Below are 22,684 nucleotides of genomic sequence, written 5' to 3' on the forward strand. Positions count from 1 at the left end.
TGGCTGGGCTGCCCCGAGGCAGCTCTGCCAGACAGATGCCGGGACCTGCGCACGCGCCACAGCACCAGCCGCCCACCTCTCACCGCCCAGAGACGGAGTGAGTGCCCCAGGGCCCTGAGCAGGGCGCTTCTCCTGTCAGTGAGGGAGCACAGAAACATTCCAGCCCAGGCTCTGGGCTGCGAGTGGCAGTCAGCAAGGCCAAGGCTCCACGAGCCTACAGCGGCCCTGGTACAGAGCCCCCTTCTTTCCCGCCCTCACCCTTGTTACCTTCTTGGGAGACGATGATGAACTTGGTGGTCTTGAGTGTCTTTCCATTCAGCGTCCAGGTGACGGTGGCTGGGGGGTCGGAGGACACCTGACACTGGAGTAGCAGCTTCTCGCCCTCTGTCACATGAACATCTTGTAGCTTCTCCTTGAAGGTTGGGGCCGTCCCTTGGCTCTCTGATCTGTTTTCATTATCTGTGGCTCCTACATGCCCCCTCTTGAAGTTCACATCATTCTTAACCTCCTTCTTGACTTCTTCCTTCCCAGCTGGTTTTGCCGTCTCCGCAGGCTTGGCGTTGGCCACGGATTTTGGGGTCTCAGCAGGCTTGGCGTTGGCCACGAATTTCAGGGTCTCGGCAGGCTTGGCACTGGCCACGGATTTCGGGGTCTCGGCAGGCTTGGCAATGGCCACGGATTTCGGGGTCTCAGCAGGCTTGGCATTGGCCACGGATTTCGGGGTCTCAGCAGGCTTGGTCGTGCTCACAGGTTTTGGGGTGTCAGCAGGCTTGGCATTGCCCATGGATTTCAGGGTCTCAGCAGGCTTGGTGGTGCTCAAGGATTTCAGGGTCTCAGCAGGCTTGGTGTTGCTCACCGGTTTTGGAGTCTCGGCAGGCTTGGCATTACTCAAGGGTTTCAGCGTCTCGGCAGGCTTGGCATTGTCCACAGGTTTTGGGGACTCTGCAGGCTTGATGTTGCCCAAAGGTTTTAGGGTCTCAGCAGGCTTGGCATTGCCGGAGAGTTTCAGGGACCCGAAAGTCTGGGCATTGGCCACAACCTTGGGACTTTCTGCTGCCTTGGCATTCAAGGCCTCGACATTGTTGCTACCATTCTCTGCTGGCAATTTTTTCTTGCTGCCTAACACTGAGCGGAAATCTGGGGTGGCGGGTTTTGGAAGTGGCGCCTTCTCAGGGATCGGGGTCTTAGGAGTCCCCTTCTTGGCCAGAACCGAGCGGAAGTCCACCTGCTGAGGGCTATGCACCTTCCTCTCTTCCTCTGACACGGTCTTTGGCTTCACTTGCCGCTGCAGGTTGGCGCGGAAATCCATCTGCTCGGCTGGGATCTCCTTTAGGTGTTCTTCTGACACGGTCTTGGTGCTCACCTTCTTCCCCAGGAGGTCACGGAAGTCCAGCTGTTCCACCTCCTGCTGGCGGATGGCCTCCTCGGTGTGCTGCCGGGTCTCCACGCGCCTCTTCAGCACACCCCGCACGTCCTCACTGTCTTCCTCCTCAGGCCAACCTTGCTCTCTTGCTGGCCAGCCAGGCCTCAGGGTCCCATAGCGGTCACCACCACCACCATCGGCACCGGCTCCCCGGCCACAGAGGCCCTCACAGCTGGCAGGCTCCCTCCCCCTGCAACCAGTGAAGGGAAAAAAGGAAAGTAGCAAGAGGAAAAGGGGCCGGGTAAGAACAAAACGTCAGGGGAGAGCAAATCCCTGAGGGAGGGAGGGTAAAGGGGAGGGAGAAGGGGAGGTTGGGGCTGGCCAGGCTGTGTTTATAGAAGGGAACATTGGTGAGAGGCTCTTGCTTGCTTACTTGGTTTGTTACATCGGTAATGACTTCAGTAGCCTTATAAGGGTGTGTGCAAAAAAAAAAATATAATAATTCACCCCCCTCTTCCCCTCCTGCTTTCTCTCCCTCATTCCCCTTCCAATCTCTCCCTCTTGGCTCAGCAGCCTCAGCTGGAGGATACGAATGATCTGGGGCTGCTGGGCTGGGCCTGCAGGGGCCAGGAGAAAAGGTGGGTGGATGGTGGCATGGGGCCTGGCCGGGCACCTCCTGGGGGCACTCACCGCAGGGGACCTCTGGTGGGGCTGCTCTGTAGCATCAGTGACACCTGGCAACTGCATTCGCCAACCCGGTTCCTGGAGAATTTGAGAGATCAATACGGAGCAAGAGGCTCTCTGAGCCAAGGGCCAGCTTAGCCAAGGGCTGAGAGGAGGGCAGGGTAAGCAGGAACTTGGCCATAGGCTGGCTGGCTTGCTCCAGGGAAGAGGGGGTCATGGGCTTAGATGTGACCCCACACACCCACACAAGCCTAGACTTAGGGCAGGGCCCTTCTCCTCTTTGGTCACCCCCCCCAAGCTCTTGTATAAAAAGGAAAAAAAATCTTCTGAACAACAGCTTAGACAGACATCTAGAAGTAGTAATACTTTTCTGTACGTGTATTAGAAAAATAATACAATCACTCAGTTAATAAAAGAAAAATAAAGTCTAAACCTGCTAGGGTGTGATGGAGCTGCCCGATCTACTGTGTAGCCTTGGGCAGTGACCCTGACTTTGACTCCATGATCCCTCAATACAGAGATGGTTATGTCCTCTCTGCACAGTGTCCTCCCTCCACCCCCCAGCTGCTACTCCCCCCTCTCCTGCTCACAAAAGGAAAACACCCTCCAATCCCCCAATGCCCTCAGATCAGAACTTTCTGTATTAAAAACCGAGCAAGAGTCTTCCTGCGTGTATGGCCCTTTCTCTCCTTCCTTCAGGTGGGGTAGCTCTGGATTCCTCAACCCACTATAAAAACTTTAGTGTGGCGCCTGGGTGGCTCAGTCAGTTTAAGCTTCCAACTTCAGCTCAGGTCACGATTTCACAGTTCATGTGAGTTCAAGCCCTGAGTCGGGCTCTATACTGACAGACAGCTCAGAACCTGGAGCCTGCCTCAGATTCTGTCTCCCTCCCCTGCTCACTCTCTGTCTCTCTCAAAAATAAATAAACATAAGAAAAAAAATTTAAACTTTAGCATCCTTGTAGTGCATGGCTAGCTGAGTTGAGGCTCCTCTGCTCAGGGAGGGACTTTACCATGCTTGGGTGCTATTGGGACTTGGAGCCGGTCAGCCCTCCGACCCCACAAGGTTGCCATCTGCTGGCAGTTCTGAGCTCTGACCAGCCAAGGTTGCTCAGGTGGAGCAGGGGCAAGACTGAGGGCCAAGGGCTACTCTTCAAGGTGATAACCTCTCATTTAAAAAAATATTATTTTTTAGTATTTATTTTTGAGACAGAGAGACAGAGCATTAGTTGGGGAGGGACAGAGAGAGGGAGACACAGAATCTGAAGCATGGTCCAAGCTCTGAGCTGTGAGCACAAAGCCTGACGTGAGGCTCGAACTCATGAACGGAGAGACCATGACCTGAGCGAAGTTGGACGCTTAACCAACTGAGCCACCCAGGTGCCCTGATAACCTCCCATTTTATATAGTGCCCTCTAGCTTTCATTCACATCCATTATCTTCTTGCGCCTACAGCAACCCAGTGAGGTGTGGAGCACTGTTACGCCTATTTTAAAGGTACGGAAAGAGGCTCAGGAGTTTATATGGAGCAGTGCTGGGACTCCCAGGGTCTCCCTCTCATGCTCCCTGCACGGCCATCTTAGCACTTCAGGGTCTGACATGTGCCTCAGATCCCACCCCCAGATGTGTGCCACATTCTGTGACAGGTTCCTTACATAATCTACCTCAACTCATCTTTTGATATCTCTGTAAAACCACCACTGTTTTTACTTTATTTTTTTAAAATAATGCTTAAATCATTTGCCTAAACTCACAGAGCCAACTAGCAAAAAAAGGGGCTGACAGCCATGTCTACCCAAATCCAGGACCTGTCCCCTTCCCAGTCCACCCCAGTGCGTGTCAGTGCAAATCTACTCTGGGATACATGTGTGTCTGTGCACGTCTCTGTGTGTACGTACGTATGGGCCACACACGGATACATACGTACATGGGATCTTACCTGGTGGACACCCACACCTGCACGCCTTTGTCCGGGAACAGGTGTTTAGACACAGTCATTCCCACGTGGACAGACATCTGAGCATGTGTTCCTGCAGCTCTGCTGATGTATGCGGGTATCTACCTCGCTTTGCCTGGCCTCCCTCCCAGTGGAGAGCCAGGTCCTGATCAGACACCAGTAGCCCATGGCGTGGTGGTGCATATTCAGGGGAAACGGGGGGTGCCGCTCACTCCCAGGCACAGAGACCCATTTGAAACAAGGAGAAGTTGATCTGTGCTGTCCTCCAACTCTCCTCTCATCTGTTGGGATCCCCTCCTGGTCACCTTCCTCAATGCTCAGGCTCTCAGGGGGCCCAGATTCAAGGTTCTGGGGGCCTCACGTCCAGACAGCTTGAAGGCTTGAGGGTGTTCCTTTGCTCAACAAATAGCATACAGGTGTCTCCTTAGTGCCTGGCCCTGGCAAGGCTAAGAGGCCCTCGGAACATCTTGAAGACTCAGCACAGAAGGGCTCATGGGGCTTTGGATCAACTTGTAGAATAAACGTGAGAGGCCATTTGTAAGTGAGGCCCAGCTCCCTGGCACCCCAATGCTGCCAGGCTGCTGGCCAGCATCGGGCCATTCTTTCCTCCACTTTTCTTTCAAGCACAGGGTGTGGGGCCCAAGGCTGGTAAGGAGCAGCAGGACAGGGTGGCCCAGGACCGGGTTTTCCCAGTCCAACTTTCCAACACTTTCCAACACTGCTTCAGCTGAGCTTCTTTCTGCCACAGGCACAACACAGCCCGGATGCAAAATCAGTAGATCCTGACCAGATGGGTGTGCTTTGCCCCAGCCATACCCTTCAGAGGCTTTATACGGCGGGGTGCCCAGTCCCTGGAGCTGGAGGAAGCTCTATCTCCCATGGGGAAGCAGGTAAGAGCTTCTGTTGTTTTCTGTTACCTGCCCTTAAGGAGGGGGCACAGGGAGCCTATTGCTCGGCCCGTCCACAGGCCTCACCATGAGGCACCTGGGGAAGTCTGAGGGGCAGACAGAGGTGAACTGGGATACCCTGGCTGGCCCACTAAGTGGCTCATCCCTTGGGGTGGCCTGGGGGTCACCATTTCTGCAGCCATAAACTTAAATCTCTGCGAGGCCTTTAAGGCAAATCATGGGTTCATTCAGAGCCTACAAAGGTCAGAAACGCCTGTGGCCTGGGACTCACAGAGCCAAACAGCCTCTTGAGGCCATCTTTGGTATCTGTACCTACCTAGTCAGTTACAAAGTCAGGCCTGAGGCTGAGGATGAGGCCTTATGCCCGGCCCAGCTGCTGCGATAGCAGGTATGGGGCTATGACCTCACAGGCTGCACCTTTTACAAACTAGCAAAACACTTTTTGCCACTACCCCCTAAACCCTGAATAAGAAGCCTACTCTTTGGTTACAAAGCCTTGGAACCTGTCCCACTCTGAATCACCCTTGGCTGGAATGGATTTTATAGGCGAAATTAGATTAAAGAACTAATTTCTTGGCAAGTCTCAATCTTTCAAATATTTCAGCTGAAATTTGGAACTTTTTGATACTTCTTCATTTAGTTCAGGAGACAAAAGCTAGGGAAGGGGAGGCAGAAGCCATCTAGTCACACCTGTCCTGTAGCTTTAGCAGGGACAGATAGGACATCACCCACTCCGCTGCCTCCGGCCATCCGGTCTCCCTCCTCGAAAGGCCCTCTGTCGTGAGTCTAGGTCTGATTTCTGTCAGCATGAGAAAAGCTGGAGGGGATGGGGCCCCTGGCGGACCTGGCACATACTCCCCAGCCAGGGACAAAGCCAAGGCCAGGGCAAGAGCTTCCCAAAGGAATGAAGAGGCTGGACTTCGGGGAGGAGCATGGGAGAAGGGCTGTGAGGATGTGGACTCCAGTGCAACCTCCCAGATTCCCTAAGCTCCTGTGCACTTGAGAGAAACAAGGAATAGAAGAGAATCTGATTAAAAGACTGAGATGAGGGTTCCAATCTGGGCTCTGCTACTTGTCTTTGGGTGGCCGTGAGCAAGTCCGTGACCCCGAGACCTCAGTTTCCCCCATTATTAAACGATGAGTCGGCTAGATAACTTCTGAAGTCCCTTCCAGCTGGGACAGTCTAAGTTTTATGACTGTCCCCAGCTGGGCCCAGACAGTCTGCCTGCCGACCTCCCCATGCAACCCTCCACTCCGGCCTGGCTGACTTCCCACAGCCCTTGCTTTGCTCTTCCCTACCCTTTCTGGTCAGCCTCTTCAGCATGCCCTCAACAGCCGTGCCTTTACTCATTTGCTAAATCTCAGACTATTGTCTTCAAAATCCCACAAAGAGCTCATCTCTTCTAGGATGTTTGGCTTGATTAATGTGAGTATTATCCCGCAGAACTACCCCTTCCATGCAGACAAGCTCTGGTCTTGCATGTCATCAGTCCCCATTTGTACTTGTCTAGGGGAGGAAGAGAATATCTTTTCTATCCTGGAAGCAAATTTGCCTTCCGGATAATAACTGGTTTGGGTGCAGGGCAAAGGCTATTGGTGTGCTCTGTGCATATGGCTGATGGTAACAGGATGACCGGGCACCCCACAAGCATGTCAGCAATGGACCACAGACACTCCATTAACTCCACTGAGATTCGCTAAGCCTTGCCCAGCTAAGCAGAACTTCCTAGAAAATCCAAAGAAATAATAAATGACTATTTTTATAAAGCCACTAAATATTGGGACTAGTTTGTTATGCAGCAAAACCTAACTGATACAAGCATAAAGCACATGCCCAGAAAGGACCCAAGAAGTGAGGCACAAACTGGGTTTTGTTATTATTATAGGAATAATGCTCTATCACGGCAGTCACTTTGGTATGTAGCTATAGAACCTCTCCGTAGCTCAGAGCATTGGACATGATGTACTCAGTACTCAGGAGAGCAAGTCCCTTACAAAGTGGCCAGGCACCCGAGCTAAGGCAGATTCAAACATCTTTGGCACGTGGCATAGCGTCCTGCATGCAGGGTCAAGGTGCAGACGAATGTTCTTCAGTGCTTACATCAACGCTAGGGGCTGGTGTTCTGTCTCCATCAACCCATGGCTGGCATGGACTTTTAAGAGTTAGAGCATTTAAAATGTAAAAGAACATTTCTGGATCACTTTCATTTAACAAACACTGAATGCTGGCTCTGGGCAGCACTGTTTTAGGCATTGGGAACAAAGCAGTTGTGTCTTCATGGAGCTTACCTTCCCTTGTAACCTGGACAGACCTTAAACAGGAGGAAAAAAAGAATGCACATAGCTAACTTCCCTGTAGTGGTTTTAAATGTCTACAAATTACTTGACATTCCTCTCTCCAAAAGATAGGACCCAATTGAGCTGGACTTAGTGACTTTCTTCTAACAAACAGAATGTGGTGGAGGTAATGGGTGTGACCTCCAAGGGTAGATCACAAAAGGCACTGCAGGTTCCAACTCGTCCCCTCCCAAGGATCGCTAGGTCTGTGGAAGCCAGCTGCCGTGTCACGAAGACACTCAAGCAGTCCTAGGGAGAGGTCCACATGGCAAGGAGCTGAAGCCTCAGGCCAACAGTCCTGTGAGTGAGCCATCTTAGAAGCAGACCCTCCAGCCTCAGTCAAGCCTTCAGAGACTACAGTCCCTGCCAACATGTTCACTGCAACTTCATGCAAAAATCATCCAACAAAGCAGCTTCCAATTCCCAACCCACAGAAAGTGTAACGCAGTAACTGTTGTTTTCAGTTGCTCAATTTTGGGGTAGTTTGTTACATAGCAGTAGATAACCAATACATTCCCTCTATCCTGCTGACTTTCCAATTTTAATCCATTCTTCCCTCCTTCATATTCACCACACACCACAGAATGAGAGAACAAAAGCCGGATGTAATAAGACAGAGGACTCTGGGCAACTGAGCTCAGCGGGGAAGATTCCCAATGAGTGCCTTTGCACTTAAGTGGAGAAATGAAAGCTTATTGGCAGCACCAAGCCTGCTCTTTACCTGAAAGCCCAGCTCCATGCTCTTTTGGGTTTCTGTTGGTTTCCCAGTCCTGGGTGAAGACTCTGACAGGAGGTAGGAATTGGGGGGTTAGTGGGTTAAAGGAGGTTGGCAGGAGGCGCAGACTCACTTGAGCAGGATCTCGTACTGTCCGGCGTGCCAGGCCTGCACATTCTTTAGAACCAGGGTAAACACGTCCTCATTCTGCAGCACCTCGAAGTGGCCAGTGTCTTTGGAGAGGGCTTTGCCATCTCGGAGCCAGTGCACAGTAGGGAAGGGGTCTCCAGCTATGGCACAGGAGATGAGGACACTCTGGCCCAGGGAGGCTGTCACTGAGCGTGGCTTGCTGATGAACCAGGGCTGGGTGCCATCCTGGGGCTCTGGAAGTTGGCAAAGGGTTGGATTAGAGAGGAAGGCCTTTCAGCAGACAGCATCTGCTCAGCTTTCCACGGTGGTAAAGGTCGAACACTGCATGTTACCCCTGTTACCCCGAAAACAGAATAGCATGTCCAGAAATTACTTTTATTGGATACACAGTTACAGCACATCCCTCTCATGGAAAATCTGTCCTGGTAATGTTCTCTGAGGATAATACTGACATGAATTTATATATCCAGAGCAAGGGGACGTGGCCCAGAAGGTACAGGCACCCTGGGCTAGATGCTAACTGATCCACAATGAGATGTGTATAAGTGAGAGTTGTTCTTGCTTTGTGTGTCCTTGTCTCTCTTCTTAAATAAAGGTTCTATAAAGGCAAAGACTCGAAGAAGCCATAAGTCACCTCAAAAGCTGTCACTACACTCATGTAACATTGTGTGTCAACTATACTTCAGTAAAGGGGAAAAAAGCTATCACTATCCAGTTGCTAAATGTATCACAAGATTTCTCTCCTGATACTCGATGTAGCTTGTCACCCGTAACCCAGAGAGGGCAGGGACTTCAGAAGGCAGGGAACAGCGGGTTCCCTTGGTCAGACCCCGAGACAAAGGTGGGAAGTTGGCCTCTGGGGCTGGAATGGGCCCAAGGGACTGCAGGGGAAATAAAGCAAGCGCACGTGGTTTCCTGACCTCCAAACTGCCTTTGGAGAGACCACGGTGGCAGCACCTATCTCCCGCCCCTGCCTGCCTCCACCCCGGCCGGCCCGGCAGCCACACCTTGCACCATGAGCACTGCCTGGGTGCGGACCTCTCCAGCGCTGTTCCAGGCTTCACAGGTGTACGTGCCCGTGTCCTCCGGGAACACTTCCTGGATACAAAGGCTGTGCCGAGTGCCTCGTTGCTCAAAGTGGAAGTCCTCGGACTCCTGGATCTCACTCCCATTGTGAAACCAGATGACCTCGGGGGGCGGATTCCCTGCATAGGCAGATGGGGCAGGTAGACTGGTCAGGAAGGTGCTTCCCTGGGCCATGTGGCAGCTTTGTACTTAATCCTGCGACACTGTACTAGATGCTAACTTCTCTACGCCTCAGTCTCTCATCCACAAAACATCCTAACCATGTCTTCCTTATAGGTTTGTTGGGAGGACTGAATAAATTAATACAGTCTCCCAGAGCAGCCCACTAGAATAACAGATGAGAATAGCATCCGGCACAAGGAAAATGCTCAGTGCATGTTCATTATAATTACTTAACAACAGATTTGCGGAAACTAAAAAGGACGAGAAGTGAAAAAAAATCAGAATTCAAATTGCTTGGTAATACTGAGTGGTAACTGGCTCACTGGGTGTGAAGCCAATGCATATCCTGTCCCCCCCTTCACCCCCGGTGCACGCATGATACAATGTGACTTCACAGTAGCTCCCCTGTCCATTTTCACAAGGAAAAAATCAGTTCACATTCCATTTTGCTACCATGCAAATGTAGTCTGAGGGTGGAAACGGGCACTAGCTTGTACGAGTTTCCAAACACAGCGCAGGGTGCAGAACATTTTCAGTTTTGCCAGAGTCGAGTCTAGCAATTTGGTGGCGCATAAAACAAGGGCCACCTGTAGGGGCTTCCCCTGCGGTAGCATCATGCTCTGCTTCCCGAGGAGCATGACCCCCGGGAGTGGCTGCTGAGGGAGGCTGTGTGGTGTCAGGCTATCTCAAGGACAAAGGAGACGCCATCGGTTTCTGATGGGCTAGCCAGCAGGGGGTGTGGGGGCCAGGTGCAGAACACCTCTGATTTCTGTCGCCTCAAGGAGTGTACATAGGGGAGGCAGCCCGTCTTGCCACGGGACTGACTGCAGGAGGAGGCGTTCGTCGGGGATGCCTGAAAGGGGGAGCCCGTTGGTTCTCACACAGCTCATCTCCATTACTTCTGCAGCTCAGGAGGAGCTGAGGGTTACCCCCAGGCTGTCAGAGGGACTGATGCGTGGTCATCAAGGAACAGAAAACTCCGGATGCGCTTGGGCACAAGCCCGTTTAGAAAGCCCGTGGCAGCAGAGTCCCCAGGCTTCTCTTGCCGTGCCTCTAGCAAACACTGTGACAGCTCACAGTGGGCTGCTGTCACATGCTCTTGTCATCCCTGCCCTGGTTTTAGGAGGACCTCTGCTCTATCTTCTCACCTTAAACTTGAATAGAGCAACAGAGACTATCTTCCAAGAGCGGGGAAGTTCTCACATCGGCTGGTTCTGTGCCAGTGTTCAACATCTTCCAGCTACATTGGTCCCATTATGGTTCCCTCAAATCCCCGCCCCTCTAGCTGTGGTCATCTTCTTCCCCCGGGCCACTCTGAATTAACCTTGAATCCAGAAAATCCTGCCTGGAGGAAGCAGAACAGAGGGACCAGCACGCCTCATTTCTCTGGGTCCGCTGACTGACCGTCCCAGGCTGACCTTCTGGCGGGTCAAAGATCTCAGTGGGACGTGGGGGAGCAATGTCCACGCTGCAGCCACGCCCATTCTCACATATACCCTGAGGAGAGAGATGCAGACACAGACCTGACACCTGGACTGTCATGGTGACCTGGCTTCCATCCATGACTCTGAGGTCAGAGAGGCCCTGCAGGAAGAAGGGCGCGACGGGCTTGCTGGGAGCCGAGGGCAGAAGGTACCCACTCTTCCTGTCGCTCTTCTTTTCTGTGTGCAGACAACACAATGTGGGATGAACAGTCATTTATTCACTCAACAAACACAGACTAAATGGCTGCTGGGCGCAAGACTGTGTTGAGGCTCAGGCTCCCTCCAGAGGTGGATTGCTAAGAGCTAAGGAGTGCAGGAAGGTGCTGGAGATCAGTGGGAACAATGAGAGCCTGTTTCTCTGCCTGGCATGCCAGCGCTCTTTCCTGAGAGCCAGGGGAAGGCGGGGCCCCTACAGGCCACGCCCCATCTGGGCTCTGGTTCCTGAGAACTTCAACACCTGGCATTTGAGGAGGTTTTTTTGTTTTCTTAAATTTCACTCACTTTTTAAAATAAGTGATACACTGACATGGCACAAAATTTAAAAAGTACCAAAGAGTATGTGAGATGTCCCTTCTACCCCGACCTCTGACCATCAGGCACTTCTCCCCAGAGGCAACCAATTTTCAGTTTCTTTTTTTTTTAATTTTTAAAAAATGTTTTATTTATGTCTGAAAGAGAGAGACAGCGTGAGCAGGGGAGGGTCAGAGAGAGAGGGAGACACAGAATCCGAAGACAGGCTCCAGGCTCTGAGCTGAGCTGTCAGCATAGAGCCTGACGTGGGGCCCAAACCCACAAACCAAGAGATCATGACCTGAGCCAAAGTCGGACACCCAACCGACTGAGCCAGCCAGGCGCCCCCCAATTTTCAGTTTCTTGTTCATCTCGCCAGAGATGGTCTGTGTATATAACACAAAGGAGCAGGTAACTATACTCTTCTAGCTTCTTAAGGAAATGATAGCAGACTGTACACACTATGGGCATCTTTCCATTTAACAATACACCTTGATGCCTCTCATAAAACAGAAGTGAAGTGTTTCCTTGTCTTTTTCTATGGCTGTGTGATGCTCTGTTGCCGTCTCATGAGATTTTAAACACCCCAGGAAAGCCAAAGATACTACGCTCACAAGAGCGACCCAAATATACAAGACCAACCATCCCAAGCACTGGTGTTGGCGAGGGTGTGGAGCGCTGGGCCCTCTCACACACTGCTGTCCCGTGCATGGTACAGACCCTTCTGAAAGCAGCTTGGCAGTTTCTTAAAAAGTTAAGCATGCATCTACCATATGATCCAGTCATTCTAGCCCCAGGTATTTACACAGAAGAAATGAAAGCACACATCCAGAAAAAGACTTGTATACAGACATTCATTGCAGCCTTGTTCCCAATGACCCTAACTAGAAACAACCCAAATGTCCATTAACAAATGAATGAATAAAAAAAGTGTCCTATATTTATGCAGTGGAATACTACTTGGAATACAAAGAAACAGACCATTGGGCACCTGGGTGGCTCAGTCAGTTAAGCATCCGACTTCAGCTCAGGTCATGATCTCATGGTTCATGGGTTCGAGCCCCACACCGGGCTCTGTCCTGATAGCCTGGAGCCTGCTTCAGATTCTGTGTCTCCCTCTCTCTCTGTCCTCCCTCACCCCTGTTCGCTCACTCTGTCTCAAAATAAACATTAAAATTTTTTTTGAAAAAAGAGACTAACGACAGATACTACAACAGAGACAAATCTCATAAAAATGACATTGGATAAAGGAAGCCAAAGAAAATGCACATACTGGATGATTCCATTTATATAAAATTCTAGCAAATGCAAAATACAGCGACAGCAAGCAGATCAGTGCTTGTCTGGGGCTTATGGGGATGGACTGTAAAGGGGCACAAGCAAGCATTTGGGGTTGATGGAGATGTTCATTTCTTAAGATTGTGGTGAGGAGATCTTATGGGTGAAGGTTTCAAATTAAACACCATGAACACATGCAATTTACTGTACATCAATATTATCTTAGTGAAAACTGGGGAAAGAAAGTCTCTGAGGGCGGGAGGAAGTGCACCAGCTACCCAAAGATAAAAACTAGAACAACTCTCTGGTTCAGGGCTGGCCCACTCACTCCTGTTCTGTTCTCCGGGGAGATGGGTTAGTAAACAGGCTTTCCGTTATTCTTGGAATACTCCCCAGGCTGGGCTTTGACCTGCCTCATGTGAGCAGGAGGGGAAGGGGCAGCAAAGTGGCTGAGCGGGTGGTGTCAGCTTCCCACACAGGACAATTCTGGGGCAGGACGAGCTCGTGACTGCTCAGTCTCTGATCTTGCCCTTTGCACTGAGTACCAGGTGGCTCTGACCTTTAATTTCTGTAGCTTTTTTGTTTTTGTCTTTTGGTGGGGGCAGGGGGAAGGAGGGAGGGGGCTATGATATCCCTAACTTAAACTCTAAGTTTTGGGGGACAGGGACTGTGGTATTTGGGGTTCTTATTAGCAAGCGCCACCTATATCAGATTTTCAGGAAGCCCATAGCCATGGAGATACATCTCCAAGGTGCATTATATGCCTGAGAAAAGCCAAACTCCAAATTTGCCACCGATTTTCTCTCCTTTGGCACTAAAAACAGAATACAGCCCACCGCAGAGCTCTCCTGGCACGGCCCCTGGAAATGAGGATGGGAGACGCTGAGAAGGCTCAGGATGCTGGAAGAAAACCTCTCCCAAGGCAGGTGCACTGTGAAGGGTATGAAGCCAGAGCACAAGAGCAGTTGAGGCAGGGCGGCCCGACGCTCTGTGACCAGAGGTTGTGCTCTCAGGTCACCACTGCATCCTCCTCCCGAGTCTCAGCATGACTGCCTTTGGCAGAGGGCAGCCAAGGCAGGCTTGCTCTTGACATGAGGCCCCGGGACTGGGCTCAGGGAAGCCCAGCATTGGAAGTGCAGAGATCTCATCTCCCTGGCTGGGCCGAGTGACCAGGAAAGCAGGCTGCCTCGGGAGAGTTGAGGAATTTCCTGTCCTGCACACACTGAGGCTTGAGGACAAAATGTTTTTGCCTATCCAGATTCCCCCGGTTCCTGCTCCTCTGCTGCCTCAGCCAGCCCCCAGCTTCAGAGGGCCGTGTAGACGGGCATTCCTGGGGCTGTGGGAACACCACAGATTCCTTTGATCCAGTGGCGGCTCCTCCTTGGCCCCTACCCTCTCTCAGGTCTTCCCCCGGCCAGGTTTCCTGGCCTGCACACTGGCCTGCACACAACGGGTGCAGGGGACTGTGGGGACTGAAAGCAGATCTGTGCCTCCCTCTCCTGCGAGGGTGGCCTGGGCACCACCTTCCATGCCGCAGCTTACTATGCTCTGAAAGCCATGGGAAATGTAGGGTCTGAGGCCGGGGGCCTGGCCTGGGGCAAGCCACTGCCTCTGAAGCTCAACTTCCTCCCATGTTTAAGGTAGTAACAGTATAATCCTGGGACCTGGGGAGTTTTAAAGAGATAACATGAACATACTTTGTATGACTATTCAGCACCAATGAGGCCTTCTGTGTGAGGCTGACACGGCTGTTGACTCACACTTACCCACCTGGGCTCCATTACTTGTGGGTTATCAGCTGCAGAGGAACACAGATGGGGTCTTTGCCCAAGGATCACAGACTCGTTTTTCACATGACCTGAGGCAAATACTGTTAGGAATACAAATGTATTGCTTAAAACTCTTCTGGGATAGATGTAAAATGTAAAATAATTAGAGAACAACCTGGCTGCACCCCTCCAGGAGAGAGAGGAGTTGTGGGTGCCTGGCCTGGGAGACACGGAGTCCCATGCTACCATGGTCCCAGACCTGCTCTGTCTTCCCCAGGCCCTGGGCCTGGATGAAGGACAGACGGAAGCGATTGGAAGTAAGTGTGCAGAATGAACCTGGCCTCAGACCTACAGTCCGGGCTCACATGGGACCAGTGGGGTGGAATCTAGGCTAGTGAATGGTTGAGTCATCCCTAGCATTCAACCACCCCAAGTTCTCAGGATCAGAAACCAACTGAGCCTCCCTACACACACCCACTCCGCACTGGGATTAAGGAGCCGCGGCCGGTGAGGATCTCAGTTCTGGGGCAAGTGGTTTTCTGTAGGTGGCCCGAGAAAAGCAGCCCTCACTAGAACCCTGAAGTCCCAGTCCCAATACTGCCACCCCACTTTCCTGATAGAGAGGCCAAGGCATGCTCAGGTGAGGTGACCTGCACAAGGCCATGGGGCCAGCTATTGCTCACACCCAGGTCTTCTGGTGGTAAGACCAGACACTCTGCAGGGCGTCTCTTCCAAGGCAGCCAGGCTTCTCCACCGGTGAACTCTAAGGACAGATGTCTTATCTGCTGACCTACGACCTAGACCCTGGCCAGGGGAGGAAAGCTAATGCAAAGCAAGGGCCAGCCAGGTAAAAAGAGTCAGGCGTGTGTATTTCACGTGATTCCAAAGCCAAACAAATTGCTCTGTCTCATCTGGGGCCTGTGCACTGTGCACCAGTTTATGCTCCCTCTTGTACAGACTTAGATAAAATAAGAAGACAGAGGGAAACTGGTGCTCTGAATTCCTTGCTCCAGTGGTGTGACCTGAAGCAAGCTCTCCAACCCACAGTTTTCATCAGTTCTTTTTTTTTTCTTAACATTTATTTTTTTTGAGAGAGAGAGACAGAGCATGAGCATGGAAGGGGCAGAGAGAGAGGGAGACACAGAATCGGAAGGAGGCCCCAGGCTCTGAGGTGTCAGCACAGAATCTGACGCAGGGCTTGAACCCACAAGCCATGAGATCATGACCTGAGCCGAAGTTGGATGCTTAATCGACTGAGCCACCCAGGTGCCTCAGTTATCAGTTCCTGATGATGATATAGTGTTGGTAAGTGTATAACGCATGATAAGTACTTCAGGGGTTTTAGAAGATTAAAAGAAGCAACATATATAAAATGGCTAGAACAAAATTTGGTACATAATAAGTATAAAAATATATTTTTTTTGCCTTTCCTAATCCAACTGACTTTTTGGTTGGTCACCCTCAATCTGACGGTAACTACAATGAGAACTGTCCTCCAAACCGGGGTACTCCCATTTAACCAGACAGACATCTGGAAGGGCGTTGGCAGCTGCCTCTCTCACAACAATGCTTTGCAGAGTCCAGCACTTGAGGATTCAGAAGGATGATCGCAGCTCATTCGGTGTTATCCTCACCATCCTCAGAGGGAGGGCAGGTGGAGTCCCCATCTTATGTTGGAGATTGCTGAGGCTCAGAGAAGGGAGGTGGCCTGTCCTAAGATCCTGGGGCTGATATGGCCACCAGGGACCTGGTCTGGACACTCCCTCTGCCCTGAGAACAAAGGCCAGCCGCCTAGATTCCACTGGGAGCGTCGTTGTTTGTGTCCATGCCCAGACTCACCAGTTACCCGAGAGAGGGGGCCCTCTGGGGTCATGCTTTGGCTATCATCTGCACAGCCCTGCTTTGAAGACGGGGAGGTGGTGGGTCAGGGTCTCAGGCAAAAGGCCCCCAGTGGCCCAGGGAATCTGAGCCTTTTTCATCTAGGAGGGGGGGGGGTGGCAGGCACTGGCTGTGGCACACAGATGGCAAGGGAGGGGTCCCAGGGACCCAGTGACGGATGTGCTACCCAGCTCAAATGGGGCTGGACTAAATACACCTGGGTTTCCCCCACATCTGTGTTTCCTGCTGCTCTTCTGAAGCCAAGCCCAGGGAAGATCTTCTCTTTGGACTCCAGGAGGGGTCCAGCCCCCTTGATTTACTGGCCTAGGATTAAAGACTGAATATGAACTCATCCATGGCTCCCTGGTCACTTGGCTGATGACTCTCTAGTCATTCATGGACTCACTCTGTCATTTAGCTGAGTAGCTGGCTATGGGGTGCCCCATTCCACTGTGAGAGAAAGGGAATGAATCAAGCCTGTCCTCAATGGAAAGACAAGGACTGAGATCAGGAATACTTAGAAACAGTCTGCTGATAGGCCAAAATGATGCCATATCGACGTAGCGGGACCTGAGAAGGGGGAGGAGCAGTAGACAACAGAGCAGAGAGGAGATGGAGGGAGGGAAAAGGAAGGGCCCCCTGCTGATCCTCCAGGTTTTTCCTCCTTGGCCATTCTTGCTCTCTTTTGACTTATCAGAAATTGTTTTTGCAGAATCTCGGCATGAACTTGAACATGAACTTCTTGCTCTCGTGAAGCAGAAGTATCCAATTGAGGACTTGTCGAGGTCCCTGAGAACCAGAGGAGGGGGCATCGTGGGGGGCTGATCAGCCGCAGGCCTGGTTCTGCGGCTAATTAGCTGGGTTTGGTGGGCAGCTGCCTCTCCTCCGGGCACGGGCTTCCTCCACCTGTCACGTGGACTTCATTCAAAGGTGGAAAGTGGACTTGTTACTGGAATTAAAGAAGATGACCCAGCTTTTCTAACCAATTAGACTTTTTCTATTAAAACAATGTTTCTTGGGGTGCCTGGGTGGCTCAGTTGGTTAAGCATCAGACTCTTAGTTTCAGCTCAGGTCATGATCTCATCGTTCATGGTGTCAATCCCTGCATCGGGCCCTGTGCTGACAGCACGCAGCCTGCTTGGGATTCTCTCCCTCCCATTCTCTGCCCCTGCCCCACTTGCACTCTCTGTCTCAAAATAAATAAATAAACTTAAAAAAAATAATGTTCCTCATTAAAACACTAATTGATAGTTTAAAACACTCTCATGAACTGGTATGAATGCAATATTATATTTTGAGAAGCTCTTATTCAGAGAAAGAGTTAAATACTCACACAGCAGGTGTACTTGTTACTGTTCTCATTAATTCTTATACAATAACCTGTATAATTCGTCAAACCTGGAGACATGAACGAGGCTGTTAGCTTCTCTTGGGCTTGAAATTAAGCAGCCTCTGCAGCCTTCCTTCCAGGGGCTGGCTGTGATCTCAGCCCTCCCTCTGTACCACAATGATCCTCCTGTTCTTCCCCTAGAAGGAAGTCGTTTCTAGGGGCGCCTGGGTGGCTTAGTCGGTTGAGCGTCCGACTTTCGCTTAGGTCATGATCTCGCGGTTCGTGGGTTCGAGCCCCGCATCGGGCTCTGTGCTGACTGCCAGCTCAGAGCCTGGAGCCTGTTTCAGAGTCTGTGACTCCCTCTCTCTCTGACCCTCCCCTGCTCACGCTGTCTCTCTCTCTCTCTCTCTCTCCTAGAAATAAATAAAAATATTAAAAAAAAAAAAGAAGAAGAAGTGGTTTCTAGGGTGGCTCAGTCGGTTAAGTGTCTGACTCTGGATTTTGTCTCGGGTTGCGGTCTCTTATTCACGAGATCGAGCCTGGAATCAGGCTCTGCGCTGAACATGGAGCCTGCTTGAGACTGTCTCTCCCCCTCTCCTCCTCTCTCTCTCCCCTTCCCCCACACTCGCCCATGTGCTCTCTCTCTCTCAAAATAAGTAAACTTTAAGAGAAAAAAAGTACGTTTTCTTTACCTATCTCCTTTTATTAGCCAACCTGATGCTCTTCAAAGGCTCATGTTTTTTATGGATCCAAACTTGCATTAAATACCCATGTTGACACTTTGAGTAGTTTGCCTTGAAAATGGTCCCTAGCAGGTTCCCAGCTCATTCAAAACTTATTTCTGATTAAAACAAAAACAACTGTGGGAAAGTGTTTAAACAGATGACACAGACATACAAAACAGAGACAGTGTTGGTGGGAAACACCCTACCATCTACAGAGCCCCCCAGGACTCTCCCCTACAGAGGGACCACCGCCTGTTGGTCTTATTTATGGCCATGTACTGAGACCCACTCTCAGAGCCTCAGGCCCTGTCCATCAGCAGCTTGCCCACATCCCTGGATTCACAGGTGGTCACCCAATGAAAATGGGCGTGGAATGGCCCTCCCCTACTTCCTAACACCCTGTCTCCTAATGCCTCCATGCACAGACACACAGACCTCTTGCAACTGCATAGCTGGAGGGAAAAGGGCTGGCAAGCTATTCGGCTTAGTCATTACAATGCAAAATACCATTCCAGCAGCAGCTCTGATTCACTCCAAACCCTGTTATACTATGGAAAGTCAGTAAATCACCAACTGACGGGGAGTTCTGGAAGCATAGTCTTCCCTTCTTTCTTTATTTGGTGCTTGAAGCCCAGCATGGTCCAGGGATCACAAACTATCCTCCTCCTCTCCCTAAATGCCATCACTGTTGACTCCAGAGCACTCATCAAAGGAAGCTTACCTTCCTATTTACCCTTCCTATTTGCAGGGCTTTTTTGCAACGTGTAAATCCCCAGCAAGGTATCTGGATTCTCTTTCAACAAAAGTCTGTCTCCTCACCAAATAAACCTACTTGGTGATTCAACAAAACTTCTATTTCTATGTCATAAAAAGAGATTCTTTCTTGCAGAGCCTTGCTCTGTTGCCTTTTTCCCCCCTACTGACTTCTCTAGAAACTAAGAAACAAATGGGAGTAGAAGTGTGCAAGGAAAAGAATGAAAAGAAATAATGACATATGACACCCCCCAAAAGATCTCTGACCAGAAATGACAGGGCTGCTGGATGTGAAGCAGGAATCACTGCAACCACAGACTTCTTACTGACTCAGAAGTTATCATCAAACTCTAAGTGTAAAGGTATAGCATCCAAACCACCCAACGCTCCCTCCGAATGAGTGCCTGGAAACCACATTCTCCACCACACCATCATAGCAACAGATCACATTTTGTTGTTAGGGACACAAGGCTATAATTCTGGATGGCATTTTGACCAAGGACTCCAAGCAAGTAAATGACAGACAGGACCAACAGTGGCCTGGAGAGGTAGACAGTTCTACATCTTTAATTGTCCAATTAGTAAAACAAGGCCACAGTTCAATGATATGGACACATACACACACACACACACACACACACACACACATATGCTCAGAGGTCTTTCTGTGACACGAAGAACCCACATGTTGCACAGCCCCATTTCTGCTGTAGTCAGCCTATATAAAACTAGAATATTGTGGGTCACCTGGGTGGCTCAGTCAGTTGACATCTAACTCTTGCTTTTGGCTCAGGCCATGATCCCAGGGTTGTGGGACCGAGACTTGCGATGGGCTCCTCGCTGAGCTTGGGAGCCTGTTTGGGGTGGTATGACTCTCTTCCCCACACTTTCTCTCTAAGAATAAATAAATCAATTAAAAAAATTTTTTAAAGACTTTGGATGGATGTTGCGGGTGAACCAAAGTTCTTAAAACACACACAAAAAAATAAAACCAAAGTTGATATTTCTTCAATAAGTTTCTCTTTAGCTAACATAAGTATTACAAATGTTTTCAGGGCTTGTAAGCTTATAGAGGGCAGGGCCCGGACCTGACGCCACCAGACAGATGATACCGCATCCAGAGTACCTCAGCATAACTTGGGAGACGGGTGGTGGCAGGCAGCTGTCTGGGCTCCAAGGTGCCCCCCATGAGTGCCTGTCACTCAGCTGAAAGCAATCTGGGCTCTTACTGATGCTCCCATTGTCCAGTGATGGCTGGACACCTTGGTACCTAGTATTTTCATTAGGGGCTCTTCCCCAAAACAAAGACTCCAATAAATATACTTCTTTCCTTTCTTTTTTTTTTTCTCTAGAAATCAGTTTGTTTGTTTATTTTTAATTTACCACCAGTTCATGTCCTGAGATGCCTTTAAGAGGCCCAGCAAGTTGGGGCGCCTGGGTGGCTCAGTCGGCTAAGTGTCCAACCTTGGCTCAGATCATGATTTCAAGGTTCCTGAGTTTGAGCCCCATATCAGGTTCCCTACTGTCAGCACAGAGCCTACTTTGGATCCCCTGTTCCCTCTCCCTCTGGCCTTTCCCTGCTTGCATGTGCAATCTTTCTCAAAAATAAATAAAAACATTAAAAAAAGAAAGAAAAGAGGCCCAGTAAGCCTTCCATTAAATAAACAACCATTAGGCTAAGACACTCTGTCAAAATAGGCATAATTAGCAGGTTAGTAAATCTAGTCACTTAAGAATTTTAGCCTTGACAAAGATACTTCAGAGGGAGACAAACTAAAATATTCTAGCCTAAGGAAGTCTCTCCCTAACCCCAATGACTCAGTCCAAATACACTGAAATATTTACTTCCCCTCAGATCTCCCTAGGCTTTGCAGGAATTTAGATACATCATCCTTTAGTCTCCAGCCTGGGTCAGGGTGGTGAGGGAGGGCTTTCCAATCCTGGTTAACTATGGGGATTTATTTCTGGGAGGGGGGCAGGAAAGGAGGAGTATTTGTTGAGGGTCTCTTGAGAGCTAGTTTGTGGATTTCCTGCACATGCCAACGTGCAAGTGGGGAGGTGGCGGGGTACCCTGGGGAGATCACCGACCTCCGTGCATCTTCATCCATTCGCTGAACACATGCTCACATTCTACACGCAGTAATGAGTAAGACAAATTCCCTGCCCTCAGTGAGCCAACTGTCTGGCAGGGAAGACAATGAAACAGCAGCTAGAGTAAAATTCCACAGTAAGAAGAAAACCGTGAGCTCCTTACCCACAGCAGCCCCGCGTGATGTGCCCCTGTGTCTCTCTCTGAACTCATTCTCCACCACTGGCCACCTACTCTCCATGCTCCAGACACACCAGGCATCTCGCTGGTCCTTGAATCGGCTGCTCTTGTTCTCAAGTTTAGGGTCTTTGCACTTACTGTGTTGCCTGTCTGGAGCACTCTCTCCAGCTCACCGAAGGCTCTATTCAAAAGTTACCTCCGCCTAGAGCTTTCCTTCACCACCCATCATCCGAAAGGACCCCTTGCACCCTTCTCTGTCAGTATTTGATTAAACCAGTTGCTGACTGTTGGGTGTCTCCCCATCAGAAAGTACACACAGTGAAGGCAGAGCTTAGCAGTCCTGCCTACGGCACAAAGCAGGGGCTCAGTACAGATTTACTGACAAATAAGCACAGTGATAAGGGTGGTTCAGCCAGTAGATAATTCATTCTGGGGATACCAGGGAGGGCTTCCTAGAGGAAGTGACGTTTGTTTGGGGAGAGACACAGATTTTGGAGAAAGGGGTTGCAGTGAAGAGGAGACAGAGAAAGCTGGGTAAACCAGCTGCAGAAGTCATGTCAGAGTGCTGGGCCAGCGATTTCTGGACTACAGAACCTTGGCTAAAGAGGTGACCAAGAGCACCCCTGCCTGGCCTTCCTCTGAGCATCTGTGGGCCTCTCCGGCACATCTTGCAGCAGAGCCGCCCTGGAAACCACCCCCCTGGAAACCCGACAGAGAGGGCATTCTGCTCAAAGGCGCCCTCTCGTGGCCACAGCCCTTAGAATGGCTTGTTCCTCTGGCTCTCAAGTCTGGCCCAATCCCTCCTTTCTCAGATTCTGATTTTCTCCCCTCGCTAAAAACCAATGAACAGGTGTATGGACCATCAGACAACCACCTATTCACTGTGGCAAAGTTGGTCCTTTGGTAAAACTGGTTAGACTTGGCATTTTACCTTGTTTAAAGGTGTGTGTGTGGAGGTCAGCATACACTGAGCACTCCTCTGTGTTCTAAGGACATTACACGCATTCATTAACTGAATCCTCACAGCACCGGGGCTGTTGACTATCAGTGTCCTCACTGCACAGAAGAGGAGAGTGAGGCCCGGAGAGACGAACGGCCCTCAGGTCGCCAGGCAGGCTGCTGCACAGCCGGGATGAGACCGTGGCCCACAACGTGCTGCAGGAGAAGAAAGGCCAAGCCCTGGGCAGCGACGTGGAGGCGGGAACAGCGTTTGGTACAGTAGAAATGAACGCCTCTCCTGCAGTCACCCTCAGCCCTCAGCCGCCCCCAGAGACCTGGGGCCACAGGAGTTGCCAATAAAGTAAGAAAAACTCCAGAGCCAAGGCTG

General features: G+C 50.6%; 1 protein-coding gene across 7 annotated transcripts in view; it reads right to left on the bottom strand.

Annotated features, from left to right (window-relative positions):
- MYLK (myosin light chain kinase) overlaps positions 1-22,684 on the bottom strand; it is a 179,625-nt gene that overhangs the window by 83,461 nt on the left and 73,480 nt on the right. For 4 of the 7 annotated variants that reach the window (XM_039240632.1, XM_039240631.1, XM_039240630.1 and 1 more), the window contains 6 exons: positions 10,885-11,022; positions 9,121-9,318; positions 8,097-8,346; positions 2,054-2,125; positions 884-1,613; positions 268-523 (listed from right to left, as the gene is read on the bottom strand). In XM_039240632.1, the coding sequence (XP_039096563.1) occupies positions 268-523; positions 884-1,613; positions 2,054-2,125; positions 8,097-8,346; positions 9,121-9,318; positions 10,885-11,022 (1,644 nt within the window). Of the gene's footprint in view, positions 1-267; positions 1,614-2,053; positions 2,126-8,096; positions 8,347-9,120; positions 9,319-10,884; positions 11,023-22,684 lie in introns of all 7 variants that reach the window. The other 3 variants (XM_039240633.1, XM_039240628.1, XM_039240627.1) reach the window with 3 other exon arrangements.

This window comes from Hyaena hyaena, unplaced genomic scaffold (assembly GCF_003009895.1).
Source record: "Hyaena hyaena isolate Hyena2069 unplaced genomic scaffold, ASM300989v1 scaffold_180, whole genome shotgun sequence".
NCBI lineage: Eukaryota > Metazoa > Chordata > Mammalia > Carnivora > Hyaenidae > Hyaena > Hyaena hyaena.